Below are 16211 nucleotides of genomic sequence, written 5' to 3' on the forward strand. Positions count from 1 at the left end.
CTGGCAGATGGCAGCAGTCCCTAAGAAATGTGTTTGACAGAACAGGTCATCTGTATACACACAGCTGAGAGTGAAAAATGGATGCCTGTGTATCTACAGAGAATAAAACGAGGAGATTTGTTTATTTATTAATTGGTGTTACAGGTTGTAGCAGGGCGGTAGAAAACCCTGCTGTATAAATATAGTGTTTATTTATTTATAGAATGGGGTACCCCTCCGCCCCTGTGCAGTTTATTATTTTGTGTTTGTTGTGTTGTATTTATTGTTGTATTATTATTATGGTTTTTGTTCGTGTTATGATTTTGTAGTTATGACGGCAAAGCGCCGTTTGTTATTGTTTTGTTTAATAGCGTGGATGGGAAGCCCCATCCACAGTAATTAAAAAAACCTTGTGCTGAATGTGGCCATCTCCCGAATTAAGTGATTAATTTGTTGCTAAATTGGGAGATGGTTACCTGCATATAAACTTGCAGCTCTCAGCACTCTGGGTGGGTTGTACAGAAGAGCGTACGGGAGAGCGAGAGGAGAGAAATTTATTTAAAACAAAGCGTATAGGTTCATTGAAGGCGATCGCCCAGCCTGAACTGTATTGTTTGTGTTTTGTGTTCGTGATTTATTTTGTTTAACTGTTTTATTTTCACTCGGTCAGCAAAGTGTTTTTGTTGAAATATTTATTTTATTTTTGTTATTTAAAATAAACGGCGCACCCTGCATCTTTTTGCACTGCAGTACCTACCTGGTGTCAGTTTTTCTGTTCCTGCAGTCTGGCCTGATGTCACCACAACGTCATCCTGTCACAGGTTGTAAGGAACCCTCATCAGGATTGGTACTGCTCAAAACGACCTATTTATTTATTGTACCACAAATAATAATGCCAATAACAGCGTTATACACCTGTGCCTGAAACTGGGGAAGATACTGTATATGACATGATTGAAGTTTTCTGATGTATGTGTGCTAGATAAAGACGTTAGCATTGATGAGGGTTTGAAGTACATCTGCTTTGAAATCTCACACAAAAAAAATAAATTCTAAAAAGTGATATACCTGCACAAGTATTATAATGTTATTATAATGTTGCCATTGTAAAAAAATATATATATATGTTATTTACACTTGTATAATGCTGCCATTGTAAAACGAAATGTTATGTTGTGAGCTATATTATAATACTACAATTGTAAACACATTGTTGTTCTTTATTTAAGTTCTATTTAAATACTGCATTTCCGTTTATCATAATCACAATAAAAAAGTGTGTATTTAAAAAAATATTTTGAAAACTGTCCAGATTGCTTATTTGAGGGCTAAGAATGAAAAATCTGCAAAAAAGAGAGCATTTTTAACATGGAAATTGCTCAAATAAATAGGCAGCTGGGTGGTTAAACATAACACTTACAAAAGCGCTTGCGATTTCAGTTTAGCATTTCATATTGTTTGCTGAAAGTAATTTAATTACATATTAACATAATGTAAAAAGAAGTTTTCATAATTACAAATTGTGACAAAGCTTCTTTATTTATAGCACAGTACTCTCCGCATATAGGAGCCCCTCCTAAGAGAACACTTTGGCTAAGAGAACACCCCTGTGGTGAAACAGATTTTTTTCTCATTGTAAATGCTCCGCCTAAAGGAGTAGGAACTTTGCTTATAGATGTTTTTGGCACAGATATTCATTCACAACTGATACAGTACTGTTTTGTAACCTGATAACTCATCATCAAACTTAAATTCAAATGGTTTATTCAATCTTTTCATCGCGAGAGTGTCTTGAGGCACACTGATTGGTTTATTCAATCTTTCCAGCTGCAGCATTTTTGCGTTGTTGTACCGCGACAGTATCGCAACATTTAAACAGCTAGCTGTGGCTACCACTGTATAAATGTGTTTGTGTTCTAGTGTGTGATTGTGAGAAAAGGAGAATTAGGGGTGTGCAGAGAACCCATTACTCATATTCATAATACTTATACTCGGAAACCAATACTCTAGTACAAATACTAGTGCTCAGATGTACATGGATGTGGGTTGGGTTAAAACCAAAAGTGTCATTAAAATGTTTCTCTTGCCCTGAGGCTCAGGATAATTGACAACTGCAATCTGAGATTAGTAGTTTCATTCTCTTGCCATGCAAAAAAAGGGACAGCAGCTATTTCTGTTTTATTTTCCCCTGTACTGTGTAGGCAATAGATGACACCAAATCATTTTGAATTGTTTTAGACAGTCCAGTAAACACAGTAGATTCACTTATGTGCATATCAGGTAACATGTCATATTTTGCTAATAACATAGTTAGTTCTCGATGATTCCCTTTATTAAATCATTCGGCACCTTCTTCATGCCCTCAAAATGGCAACTCCTGTCTTCCTAAATAGATAACGACATCTATTAGTCGCTTTACCTGAAGTTTTAACTCTGCGGACACGTGACTGGGTGCTGTTGCGTGTCTTTTTACAGCCTGTGGAAGATTTTTCAAATCACTGTAGCCCACAGAAATCCATGGGGAAGATGAAGAGATGGTTTGAAAAAGCAAACAAGGCCAGCAGAACAGTTGTTGAATACTTGCAGTCAACCATTTTGTTTTTTCGTACCATGAGCAATTAAAAAGGCGATTTTGTTTGGTCTTCCATGCTGAAGATGGTCCAGTTTAGGCTTTGGACAACCTTTGTTTTTTATTCTTATTTTTTCCTCAATTGAAAGTGAGGAAAATGGCATATGAATAAAAAAAAAATCTACAACGTTTGATGGCAGTCATCGTTCACTGAAAAAATATACAACTTTGTCGAACTGCATATGGATTTTGAAAGGGAGTAGCCACACGTGACCCATACCCTGCCTGGCAACAGACACATCACGATTAAGTCTCATTATGAGTGGTAGAGGCTAGCCGCAAACCTGGATCGTATAGCCAATAAAAATACAGTAAAACTTGACAGACAGAGGGTGATCGCAGGTGGAATACACACCAGAATCCCACCCATTTTGAGGCTACATTAGCCAATAGCAATACAGTAAACCTTGGAAAGCTTTTTTTTATTTTTACAAAATTACATGTAGGCTTAGCCTCTATAGCTTCTTATGACAAGCCATCACCGATGTAGATATAACAGTAAACAGGTTAAAGTAAACACATGAGTTTGTAAATATATCCCAAGCCACATATTATATAGGCTGGGCTACTATGCACTTGCGTTGTCTAGCGTTATTTGAGGGTGCTTTTGGATTAATTTCTCAGTAAATGTTCTCTGCAAAGAGGTCTGGGTTTGTGTTAATGGAAGTAAACCTCTGAAATGTCAGTGACATGTTATGTTTTCTATTTATACAGAGTTCCCTGAAGAGAAGAGGCAGTCGAGAAATGTATAAGGAAAAGAAGTCTTCAACTCAGGTGGATCTAATGTTTAATTCAATTCCATTCAATTATATTCAACAATGCAATCCTTTAGTTTGCTGATACTGCAGTAGACTTTAACTCAAGGACATACTTAGAAATATCAGAACTAAACAGCCTCTAGAAAAAAAAAGAAGACTTCTGTAAACGCCAGGTACTGTGAGCTACAGCTGATTTTTGTTTACACAAGAAAATACTAATTTATTTCAGTCGACTCCTGCTTCTACCAAATTAAAGGTCAGTGGACCTACTTAAGGCCACATTGTTATTTACTGGCTAAGTTGGAATGACAACCCTGAGTCTCCTGGCTCCTTGGTAAGGCTGCCAGGTTAGTTAAGCTTGTGATATATATCGGTACGCAGGTGTATTCTGTGATTCTCTGTGTCAAGTGTTTTTGCAAAGCTGTCAGCCTTGTAAGTCTTATACCATTTGAGGTACTGACTTCATATTTGCAGGGTTATATGAACCCTTCATGCTAAAACTGCTGCTGACCATGAACTGTTGCTGACTGAGGTCCTGTTACTTTTAAAGTTATAGCTGCATAAGACAGCACATTGAGTCTTAATGTTTGGGAAATAGCTGTATTCTTTGATTTTCTTTCAGTTCAGTTCAGTATCAGTGTTGTCCATTAAAAACTGCTTCAATGATACAGTTTTCGTAAAACCACCCTGTTTTGGTGAAAGTAGTTCCTTATAGAGACTCGCATGCAAAACATGATATAACTGAATGGCTTTCAGTCAATATCACACTGTGACTTGCAATGGCTCACACAAGTAAAAAAGAGATACGTGATTCAGTCTAACAATCTGAGAAGTGTTAGTTTATAGTTTATGCATTTCTTAATTATTATTATTAATAACATTCATAACAATTTTACACCTATAAAGGAGGCAGCCTTAGTACTGTAAACACATTCACCATGCTGTTTTCTGAACCACAGACATAAACCACCACTAAACAGGACTTGTCCTAGACATAGGTTTGGGGCTTCAAACTTTATGGATACTTGCAGCGTCACATATTTTCTGTTCTATTTATTTTTTTCTCTGCAGGAGGACAGTGCCGACATCAAGTGTCAGCTCCAGTTTGCCAAAGAGGAGTCGGCCCTGATGCGCAAGAAGATGGCCAAGCTGGGTCGGGAGAAGGACGAGCTGGAGCAGGAGTTGCAGAAGTACAAGTCGGTGTATGGTGATGTGGACAGCCCCCTGCCAACAGGAGAGTGTGGGGGGCTGCCCAGCACCCGCGAAGCCGAGCTCAAGCTGAGACTCAAGCTGGTGGAGGAGGAAGCCAACATCCTGGGGAGGAAGCTTGTCGAGCTGGAGGTGGAGAACAGGGGTCTGAAGGCTGAAAACGAGGACATCCGCTTCCAGTACGAGAGGGATTGCCTGGGCAGGGAGCACATTTCCAGCGTTCCCACCTCCCCCTATGGAGATTCCCTGGAATCGGCCGCCGAGCTGAGGCGCCACCTACAGTTCGTGGAAGAAGAGGCTGAACTGCTCAGACGCTCAATCTCTGAGATTGAGGACCACAACAAGCTGCTGACCAGCGAGCTGAACAGATTCAAGTTTGGGCCGGGCGAGGAAGCAAGCTGGGTAGAGGAAGATGGAGTGTTAAAGCCCAGCAGTGCCTGCAGTGATAGTGGGGGAGGATTGCAGGACGAACTGAAAGCTGCCCGTCTGCAAATCAATGAGCTGAGCGGTAAGGTAATGAAGCTGCAGTACGAGAACCGGGTCCTGATCTCTAACGTGCAGAGGTACGACTTAGAGTCCCACCTGGGGATGCGTACAGCCAGCCCCAGGGATAGCGATGCTGAGAGTGATGCCGGAAAAAAAGAGGGTGAGGATGATGAGGGGGGTCGTCAGATGCCGCTACACCCCAAAAGGGAAGGACCCATTGGTGGGGAGAGTGATTCTGATGATCTCTGTGAGAAGACTTCCGGCTTCTGTAGTGGAAAGCCGTCTGAGGTGAGCGACCTCAGCTTGGCCAGTGTGAAGCGTGAGGCGGAGCTGCTGGGGAAAACTGTTGAGCGGCTCATCACTGACACTGACAGCCTAATCTATGACAACAAGCTGCTTGTGACCAGTGGAGGATCTCTTGATCAGGAGTTCAGAGGGGACGGGGATGTGGCGGAGGGGAAAGCCGAGCCCCAACTGCTAGACGCCATCAACACCCGGATGAAGGCGTTCAGGATGGAGCTGCATACCTTCATTGAGAAGGTAGACCACCTTGGCGAGGGTCTCAGGGAACAGGTGGATGGCCTCTCCCCCATGCCTAACCTCACTGAATCTGCCAGCTTCCTGTCCAGCATCACGTCCATGTCACGGGATTCTCCCATAGGAACCCTAGGGAGAGACCTCATCACTGACTTTCAGGTAAGCACAGGCTTCTGGGTGCTATTAAAATAAAGCAACATTAAAACTAAGAAACATGCAGCTTTTTTATTTGTTCAAATTTAGATTTTTTTTTTTTGATAACGCTTCAGATGCCAGCTATTTTAGCTATTTTATAAACATCCTTGCAACTTTATTGGATAACAATTATGATTATTTTCTTTATAAATTAAAAAATGCAATGATAAACTATGACGGTATCATTTAACCTTCCCAGCTCTTATACAGAGAGTTTGTACTGGATATAACTTTGGCTTTCCCAGACGCTGTTAATACACAGTAGCCTGGCAAATGAATACTAGGCAGCAGACACATTTTGAACTCAAAATAAAATCAATAACACTTGGAGACTTATTGACTGTACATACAACCTTGGAAAGTCCAGGTTGACATTAACATTTGAAATATTGCTTGATTACCCAGTGAAATTTAATATTTAAAGAAATATACATTAAATATATTGAGATAAAAATCATAAATATTACATTTTTGTCAAAATTCAGATTCTAAAAGTTAGAAATTGTCATTGTTTGTATTGGGTATAATAGCTAAAGGTTTGTGGAAAGAAAATGAATCTCAGAAAGACTAGGGTTATTGTGTAGTATTTATCGGTGTAGAATATTATAGTTTTGGAAAATATATTACAGGTGGACCACTATCATAAATTAGTATAAATCAATTAGTGTAAATCAGTTTTATTTTTTTTAATTTTTTTTAAACTGCTGAATCTGGTACACTGTGCTGTTGAGCTCCAGTGCCTTCAAACATGACTGCTGCCTCAGTGTCGGTTTTGTCATCAGTTTGTGTCTTGTACGGTATCAACTCAGGTCTTGTATTATTCCTGCAAGGCTGATTTCCTCCCTAAGGGACTTTAGTTGAAGTCAATTTGAACTGTGTCGACACGATGAGGCCTACTCAAACCTTCAAGTGAAGTTGCCACCCTGCGGAATGCTGGCACACAGACCGAGCTTCAATTCATTGTTTTTTCTCTGCGGTTGCTGCTTTTATTTAATTTTTTGTCTTTCTGTGACATAAATGTAAAAATGCTTGTTCATGGTTTTTCCTCTTTGCTGCTTTAAGACCTAACTGAAAAACACAGCTAAAGTGAAGATTTCCCAGTGCCAAATTGGTTATCATTTTTTTTTCATGCAGTGTGGCACTGAAATTCGGCAGCACTGGGGAGTCATTCGTGTATTTAAGGTCATTGAGGAGGTGTGAAGCAGGTTGATTTAAAGTGGCAGAGATTCCCCAACATAATACTGAGCTGAACACACATATTGTATAGTGTACAGCATAGAAGACATGTTGCAGGGATTTGTCATATAGTAAGGCATTCTGGCTAGATCAGGAAAAGTATATGATTGTTAAGAATCATCAGGATGTTGCATGTCCACAGAATATCATTTTCCTTTTATGGAATAAAAATGGAATGAAAAGAACTGCCACTGAACACGGCTTTGTTTGCATGGCACGATGGGAGGACAGCAGTCCTGCACCTCTGATTCTTCACGGCTTATGCGTCAGCTGTTGGTTTTTGACTCATGCATCCCTCATTGCATGCGCCTCATAACCAGTGTTTGCATTCTTTTTTCTTCTCTCTTTCTCTTTTTTCTTCCCAGATGTTTCAGCCCATAATTTTGCTCATCCTCATTTTGGTTCTCTTCTCGTCACTCTCTTACGTCACTGTGTTTAAGTTGTTTTTTCTCTTCACGCTTTTCTTTGTCTTGTAGTTTTTTTTAGTCGTCTACTTTACCCATTTTTGTTTCCTTTATTCCCTCCCTGTCCTTCGTTTTTGTTTACCAACCGCCCATAATGCCCCCCCCCCCTCCCCCCCCCTTCCCCACAGTTCAAACTGAGGGATCAGAAAGAGTGGCAGCTAGGCCAGGAGCATGGAGAGGAACCAGAAACCCAGAGCATTCGCCTGGGCACAGACCAAAGCCAACGAGCCGATGGAGACAATAAGTACTACAGGCCACAATATTTAAGTATAGAGGTCAGTGATTAACCAGTCTTTCATTTTATAAAAATTAGGCATTTGTCTTCCCTGTGTCTCAGACAAGTAAATGATAAATGGTTTGTAGTTGTGACCCAAACAAATAATCTGAAATAGAGATCTGAAATAGACAAAAATACCAAATGAGGCAGGACCCAACATTAGTGGAAAAGGGATAGGGTTTTAGGGCAGGCTAGTACAACAATGTCCTTGCATAGGACAGTAGAGCACAAAATAATGTGTCTGGGATTTAGGATCACTGTAAGTACACAATGATTGCAATTTCACATCAATATAGCTGCATTGTAACTGTGATTTAAGTACTATATTTTGCTGTCACAGTATTTTGGCCCAGTTTAATGCACTCACATTTCATGTTTGGGTAAGGATGTTGCATTATCCCTTTTTAGAATGAAATTGAGCCAGTTTAAATACCAGTTAGTATGGTATTTTATATAATTATTAATGATAATAATTAATTATCACTAGGACCTTCAGTATAGTTATTTGCGTCCACAAAACTGACAATCCATGTAAGGGCGTTGAGTAAGAAAGGTAGAGAAGAGCTCAGTTTCATTCCTATATTTTTTTCAGTTCCTCCCTCACAGCTTTCTTGGCCATGGCTTCTTATTTCAGTTTTTTTTGTTAAACATTTTTTACAATATCTGTTAATTGCTACTATTGCAGGTGTTCTCTTGGCACATCTATTCAAGGAATAACTAGATCTACCCTCCAATGGTGTTGTCACTATGCATAAATACAATGCATTCTGCCTTCCCTTTTAATCCGAATTAAAAGGAAAGGCAGAATGCAATTATCCTGAAACCAAACTCTTCATTGCAAATCGCTTTTTTCTCACAGAACATGCAAGACCAAACTAGTAGTGGATAATAGCATTCTGTTTATAAGGCCATGGTGTAGGTACAATGGACCCCCACCCTGAGGTAGCGTTTGTTGCAGTCCTCAGATGAGGTGGAATGAAAGGACAATGTAACGCATCATAAAATCATGAAATAGTAATAAACTACGGTAACAACAACAACAAATAAATACTATCTAGACATTTAAAAAGGGATAATGCAATTAAAAACCAGAGCAGCCAGCCACCCACCCACTTGAGCCAAATGAAAAATAATGATGTCAAAAAGCTATTTTCTTAAATCACTGGATATCAAACATGAGGGGTATAATTCAATTTTGTTGATTTTTCAAGTCACTGGCTAAGGGGTCAAATATCATTACCTGATTTGTTCTGTTTTTTTTTTTAATTTAAAAGGGAACACTGTGTAATTATAACAGATACTTTATTAATGGCTTGAAGGAAATCTGGCTTTCAAAAATGAAAAAAAAAAAAATAATAATGTTAATGTCCCCAGTGGCTAATCTTGTAAAAGCATTGCTGTTTGAAGTGCAAGGAGATTAAAAGAGTCCTGGTTCGAATAATGGCAAATTCCCCATCTTGTAGAGGGATGAGGGAGGTTAGAAAATACATTGGATGAGCCTAGTTTGCCTCGGCATTGTTTAGGTTCAGTGGATGAAAAGAGGCGATTGGCTTGACAGCAGGAGTGTAGGTCTCCAATTGATCTTCTGTTCCCCTGACCAGTAAATGGGAGGCAAAATTGAAATCAGGTAGAAAAATAAGTCCTAAACAAAAAAAATTAAAAGGAGTTCCCATTGAATTCAAAGATGACCAACAACATACTTATGGGATATGCCTGCCTATTGGTAGGTATTACTGAGCTCTTTAAACTGCAGTGCAGCTAATCCACAGCACAACGCAAGCCAAGCGAGGTTGTGCGATCAGGTCACACACAAGTGGACACGTAACAACAACAGTAGAATATTACTTATTTTTTAAATTTTTGCCCAACTGCACGTATGCAGTCGGCGGAACCGTTCAACAGAGGGGTTAAAGCAGAGCCTAGCCCCAGCGGAGGAACTGCGTTCTCCCCAAGAGTGAAGGCTAGAAAAGACACACACACACTCACTCCTTTAAATCAATACTGGACAGACAGTCGGACACAAACGACAGACAGTAAAGAAGCAAGCCTGCAACGCAAGCGAGGCAGGCTGCAGAAGACTATTTTTTGGAGTCGCTGATTCTACGAAAGCAGCAAGCCAACGTTCAGCACGAATGCAGAGGAACTGCAGTCAACCCGGAACAGTTCTTTTAGTATACGCTCAGTTATCAACACAGAAGGTCTTACCTTACCGTCTTGAGAGGCAAAAAGAGGAATGGCTTCCGTGGGTTGACTGTTTTGATCCCTTGGTAGGCGGGACCGAGGACATCACCCCAGGAAGGGGCCTATCGGCAGCTCTGATGTAAAGCGCTCAGTAATACCTACCAATAGGCAGGCATATCCCATAAGTATGTTGTTGGTCGTCTTCTCTTTCAGGGAACCAGGGTTACGGTAAGTAACCTAACGTTTTCAGGAACCCTTAACCACATAGGTTACCAAAAAGGCCTAGTAGGATACACGTTCATTACTAGTCACACAGATATGGTGTGTATAACAATTGGTAGATTCTGCAAGATACAGATGTATAGTAGTCATAAGATCATCTCAGGGTTTTATGTATTATAACTGCTTTCCTGTATGGACAGGTGACGTTAAAAGCAAGTTAATGCTAGTTTAGTCACCACCTGTTCAAAGGCTAACGTTGTTTCCTTGCCTTGGCGGGTAGCTCAGGGATGCCCATGTTTTATCAGAGGCAAGCACTCCGGTAAGGGAGATTCAGACTCGACTGGAGCAGGAGAGGAGACTGCGGCAGGAGGAGCAGGACACCTTCAACACCCGGATCATGCAGGTACTGTACAGTAACACGGTAGGGACTGACAGAAAGGCAACATTGGAAAACAACTGTTTGTTGCTGTATTTCATTGCGTCTTACATTTAAAAGTGAGGCTTCAGTCAGAATTATAAATGATAAATTATCCATTGAGATTCATGAAATCAGTCGAGCTGTAAAAACTACCATCATTTATTTTTTTTATTTAGTATTTGAATACAATATTCTTTAAATAAAGAAGTTTATTTAAAAATCCAGTTGCCTTGAAGTTAAGAACTATGAATCATCTACCAGAAATATTTGGTTTTAAGCAGTCTCTGTTCATACAAGTGTTACTCGAGCTGCAGTAAAGCATTTGTGCTGGCAGGTGCATCAGCTGAGGGACCAGGGGTAGCTGAAGCTGTACTGAACAACTGAACAATAATTAGAGTATGCAGTTTAGAATCCAACTTTAATAGAACTGGCAGAATCGCCACAATTTTAGAACAGAACAAATCAGTGTTGTGCTATAGGGGGATCTTCAATTAAAAAATAATTACGTATATTTAAGCATTCTGAAAACGCTAGTAATACAGGTAATATGCTTTGATTACTCCTGTTGCAAGCCAAAACTAAGCACTGTAAATGTATTCTAAAATCTTTAAAAAAAATATACGGAAACACAGCTTACTCTTTAAATCAAGATTAAAAAACGATTTGTTTAAGAAGGCATTTTAGGTTTTTGTATTATTATTATTATTATTATTATTATTATTATTATTATTATTATTATTATTATTATTATTATATGTATAGCGCTTTCACAGAAGGCACCTTTAAATCCCTATTGTATTGTATTGTATTGTATTGTATTGTATTGTATTGTATTGTATTAATCACCATAAAATGACACCCACTGGTCTGGCACTTTCAAGTTTGTTATAAATGAGGTTCAGGTTTTTTTGTTTTTCAGAAAAAGAAAAAAAAAATCTCTCCTTGCGCCTTACCTGCGTCTTCATTGTAAACCTAACCATATTCTCCTGTCTTAGTCTTCTCAGCTGGAGGAGGAGTGCCGGAAGAGCTTGCTGCGGAAGGACTTGGAGGTGCAGAGCCTTAGACTGCAGAACAAGCTGGAGGAGAAATCTTGGAACCAGGAGAAGGAGCTGCTCCAGCAGGAGGTGCGGCTCTTCCGCCAGAACACCTTTCTCTTCTCCGTCAAGCTCAAGTGGCTGCTCAAGCACTGGAGACAGGGAAAGAAGATGGACGATGATGAGGAGGATGACCTCATGGAGGTTAGATCTCAGTCCAGGAGGGCGTACTGAAGGCATTCCCAATTGTTTGTCATTCCACCCAACAAATAACAATATAACCTTGTTAGATGCAAAATCCCAAAAATAAATGTCTGAGCTGCGTTTTTTTTTTTCTGGCAACTATGTGTGTTTTTCCTTTCTGGAAAAAATGTGCTGATAGATTAAAGTGCTGTGAGAATTTAAGAAGCCCACTGTGTATGTGGAAAGTAATCGCCTATTCCTTTTATCCAACTTTGTGAAAGGGTGCATGTCGGCAAGAAGCCTCAGAGACCAGAAACGCTGTAGTATAGTATCACCGTCACACTCCCTCCACTAACACCAGTGAGCACCCTATTTATACACCTGTGCCTTAATGAGTCATTTAAACATTTATTCAATTGCCGGCTCTAGCCACATCCCCACGTGTTTTTGCAGGGAGGAATTTAACCCCCTCCCTGCCACCTAATACTCCCCACACCGACACACACACCCGTGCACCAGCAGGGCTTTCACCCTGCCACACTGCCACACATACACTTGCCTATTGCTTTTCTGTGCCAGATTAAAGAGCTGTGAGAATTTGAGAAGCCCACTGTGTATGTGGAAAAATAATCACCTATTCCTTTTATCCAACTTGTATTTAAACTCTGTTGTTAAAACAGTACTTTCCTGCTACTTAACACCAAAAACAAAAAGCACCCAGTTTAACTATTTATTTACTTTAACTAGGTGGTATAGTTTCCGTCAAATTCCGTTTTAATAAAAAAAACAAAAAAACTAGTGCTAGGTCTACAAGATATATTTCTTGGGCTACTACCCAGGATTTAAACTACAAGGAAGCCTTTGGGTGGTTATTTATTTCCAGTTGCTATGTCTACAGGAGGGTTACTAGGGAGTAGTTGCTGGGCCTTTTGCCCTAGTATAACTGGTGAGTTTTATTTGTGGCTTATGGTTTTAACCTGTAAACCACACAAACATGTCACTTACAAACACTGCCTGCTATTGCTTTTGTCAGTATGAGAAGTTTGACAGCATGCCGGAGCTGAACCTCCTGATGCACCAGACGGCGAGTGAGCCCAACCAGGAAGAGCCCAGCTTCCTCCAGAAGGCCTCTGCGGAGGGCGGTGTTCAGGGACCTCCTCTGCAAACCCCAGAGCTAATCCAGCATCAGAAGCAGGTACTGTACTCCACCTCGTGGCTATTTCCAAACCTTTCTTCATGCATCATCAGTACATTAGAAGAACTGGGGAAACAACAGGAAAGAAGGGCCCAAAAAGTAAAAGTCTAGTGGCACAAATTCAACTCAGGAAATCATGTTAGACCATGGGTTCTCAACCTTAGCAATATTATTTATTTTTTTTATTTGGAGCCCCCCTCCCATCTTATTTTGTGAACAGATGTCGTCAAATGCATGGAGCACCATACCTAATTCCTGTGGTCGAAAATTTAAACAAAACAACAACAGAAAACGCACATAACTGGTACCTTTTGTAAAATTGATTATTCTTTTAACTTTCTTTTTTCTTTAAATTTCTATAAACTTGACACTCATGTAAACACTTGCTATACATTTTCAGTTCATTTAGAATTATTGTTATTTCATGTTGTAGATAGGTGTTTCAAGGTACTGATAAGATTCCTTCGGAATTAAACTGTATCATATAAGCATGATGTTTAAAAATATTAATGGAAATAAATGATGAGAAAAAAATAAAAAAATAAATTTACCACCTGCCAATGTCAAAAATCTTTAAAAACATGCATGTTGGGGCAAAATGGCAGAAAAAAACCCTTTCAGCCCTTGACCTCCTCTACAGTATTTATGGAAAAAGAATGTAGAATGTGTTTTGGCAAATTGTGTGAAACTGAGGCATCGCTGCTGTATGTAGGGATTCAAATGTTTTACACTTGTCCACAGAGGATACTTTAACTAATGTATTTTCTTAATCTGTTTCACTGCCTTCAGTATCCTGAGTGCTTGTTCAAATAACTGAGGACATGTTTTTGGTTTTAAACGTCACCAAGTGGATAGTAATAATATCATATTTCTTTATCTGTAAAACATTTTCCAGAGAGATCCTTTTATTTGCTTTGAGCACATGTCCTGCTATGAAACCTGTGTGACATCTATTGGGAAACACTCCATACGCAACAATTATAGCTCTACCGCAAAAAGCACTTTCAGGTCAGAGATATCAAAATGGCGGAGTGTTCAGTGTTACTGGTGAAGAGCAGGACAAGGACACTTATCAGGGCTTTAGTGGAGCTGTTTTTTCACCCCAAATTTGAGAATATGTGCTTGTCTGGGTTTTTTTTATTTGGGGTTCAATTTAAGTTAAACATATAAAACTGGCCTCAAGCAATAGCCTATGGGGTGCCATGTGTAAAAAAAAAAAAAATTAATATTTTAACGTCTTTTTTTCCAGATTTAACGTAAATCTTGTACTTTTTCCCAGATTTAAGTTAAATCTTGTATTTTTCCCCCAGATTTATAAATGTTGTGAAAATAAATAAATATATTTTTTAAATGTGTACAGATATAATTTATAAATCTAGTTACAAAATTTAACATTTAGCTAAATATTTAACTAAATATTAAATCTCTTAACAAGATTTAACATTTAGCTGAATATTTAACTAAATCTTAAATCTCTTAGCTAGATTTAACATTTAGCTATACTTTTAACTAAATCTTAAATCTCTTAAAAAGGTTTAACATTTTTACATAGTACTGTATGTTAGACCAGTGGAAAGCCTGCTTGCACCTCCTGTTCCATTTGTCACAAAAGGTCCCCATTCACAGCTATGCTCAGCATGTGATAAATTTGAATTCACCATCTTAAAAAAGGAGAGAGACATCCATCTCCCTCACTAGTACCTCAACTGCAGGTGCAGTACAAAACCCTCAACCCCATCTCAGATTTTAGTCACAGGTAAGACTGTTCCCTCCTAATACTGCACACGGGGCAGCACCAAATAATCAACTGATCAGTTAGTCGAATAGCAAAGTGAGAGTCGACCTTAGAAACTTGTAGTCGATTAGTTGCACATCATGTGACTGTGAAGTAATTAGTTGCACATCATGTGACTGTGAAGTAATTGTGAAGCGTGCCGTTTCAGATGAATGGAAGTGCAGTTGCAGTTGCAAACTAGTAAAATAAAAATTACATTTAAAAAAATGTCAAGCAGTTTTAAAATGTCATGCACAAAACAACACAGTGTTCTGAAACAGTATGTTCACAAGTAGAGCACCAGACATTATCAAATGCATTATGCATTCATTTCTTTTAAAGCGGTGACCAGTTGACCTATTGGACTATTTTTACCCCTGCTTTTCGACTCAATGCACCCAGTAGTTAAATCACTACAGTATATGGTATGAGTTGAAGCCAGCCCTGGAATATCCAAACCAGAGCTAGGTGTTTGTCTCTGATCTCTGAGAGTGCAATGTTGAGCCCTGTGTGTCCCCTGCAGGAAGGTGAGAACCGCAAGGTGCTGCAGGCTCTGAGAACCCTGCTGGAGGAGTTCCGCTCTGAGCTGCGGGACGAGGAGCAGCGGCGCTGTGAGATGCAGCAGACCTACGCCAATGAGAAGGCTGCCTTTGAGGTGGAGTGGGCAGAAATGAAGTGCCACATTGAGCAGGTACTGCAAACGCTCTATAGCAACCCTAACAAAAGTTTACCATGGTATTTTTTAACAGTTTTTTTGCAGTTTTGCCATGCTTTTCCCATTGTGAAATTCTCAACAAAAAAATGCAGGTACTGATATGCGTAGCCGGGTGTAAACTTAAAAAAAAAAAAAAGTGGCCAATTTGAGTGACGATGAATAAATACTTCTAAAATGTATAGATATCGGTAAATAATTTTTTAAAACAAAATAAACGTGGCTAGCGTGGACACAGGCATGACTTTGATTTTTATCTTCATGGAAGTAACATTAAAAAACTCAGAAACGTACTAGTTTCATCGTGTACATTAAGAAAAATAATGATTTTTCTCTGTAGAGCGGTTCCCAGAATGCATTGATACACATATTTTACTTTTAAATGGATTTTTTTATTTCACATGCCCTAGAAAACAGTTGATTGATAAGCATAGTCATTGTTTTGAAGGTTTAAATGAAAAAAAAGTAAAATATTAATCAGGAGACTAAATTAAAAATTTCATAACAGTAAACTTACTTCAGATGTCAGTAAACATTTCATAAAATTTCATAACAGTAAACTTTCATTCAATGAACAACCATTTCCATTCCTTAAATAATTAGTAGTCGATCAGGGGAGGGTACCAACAACGTTATTGACCAATCACATAAATCCATAGGCGGATGAGACTGACCGATTTGAATAATGATTGGCACTGAAGCTGCCAAATAACTTCTCCTCA

The 16211-nt window shown here is 39.2% G+C and overlaps 1 protein-coding gene across 3 annotated transcripts in view; it reads left to right on the forward strand.

Annotated features, from left to right (window-relative positions):
* Positions 1–16211, forward strand: part of LOC117394964 (microtubule cross-linking factor 1-like) — a 77628-nt gene that overhangs the window by 42670 nt on the left and 18747 nt on the right. For 2 of the 3 annotated variants that reach the window (XM_059015637.1, XM_059015635.1), the window contains exons 4-10: positions 3323–3382; positions 4438–5757; positions 7622–7768; positions 10454–10576; positions 11587–11829; positions 12842–13003; positions 15301–15468. In XM_059015637.1, the coding sequence (XP_058871620.1) occupies positions 3323–3382; positions 4438–5757; positions 7622–7768; positions 10454–10576; positions 11587–11829; positions 12842–13003; positions 15301–15468 (2223 nt within the window). The remainder of the gene's footprint in view (positions 1–3322; positions 3383–4437; positions 5758–7621; positions 7769–10453; positions 10577–11586; positions 11830–12841; positions 13004–15300; positions 15469–16211) is intronic. The other variant, XM_059015636.1, reaches the window with a different exon arrangement.

This window comes from Acipenser ruthenus, chromosome 3, assembly GCF_902713425.1.
Source record: "Acipenser ruthenus chromosome 3, fAciRut3.2 maternal haplotype, whole genome shotgun sequence".
In the NCBI taxonomy this organism is placed as follows: domain Eukaryota; kingdom Metazoa; phylum Chordata; class Actinopteri; order Acipenseriformes; family Acipenseridae; genus Acipenser; species Acipenser ruthenus.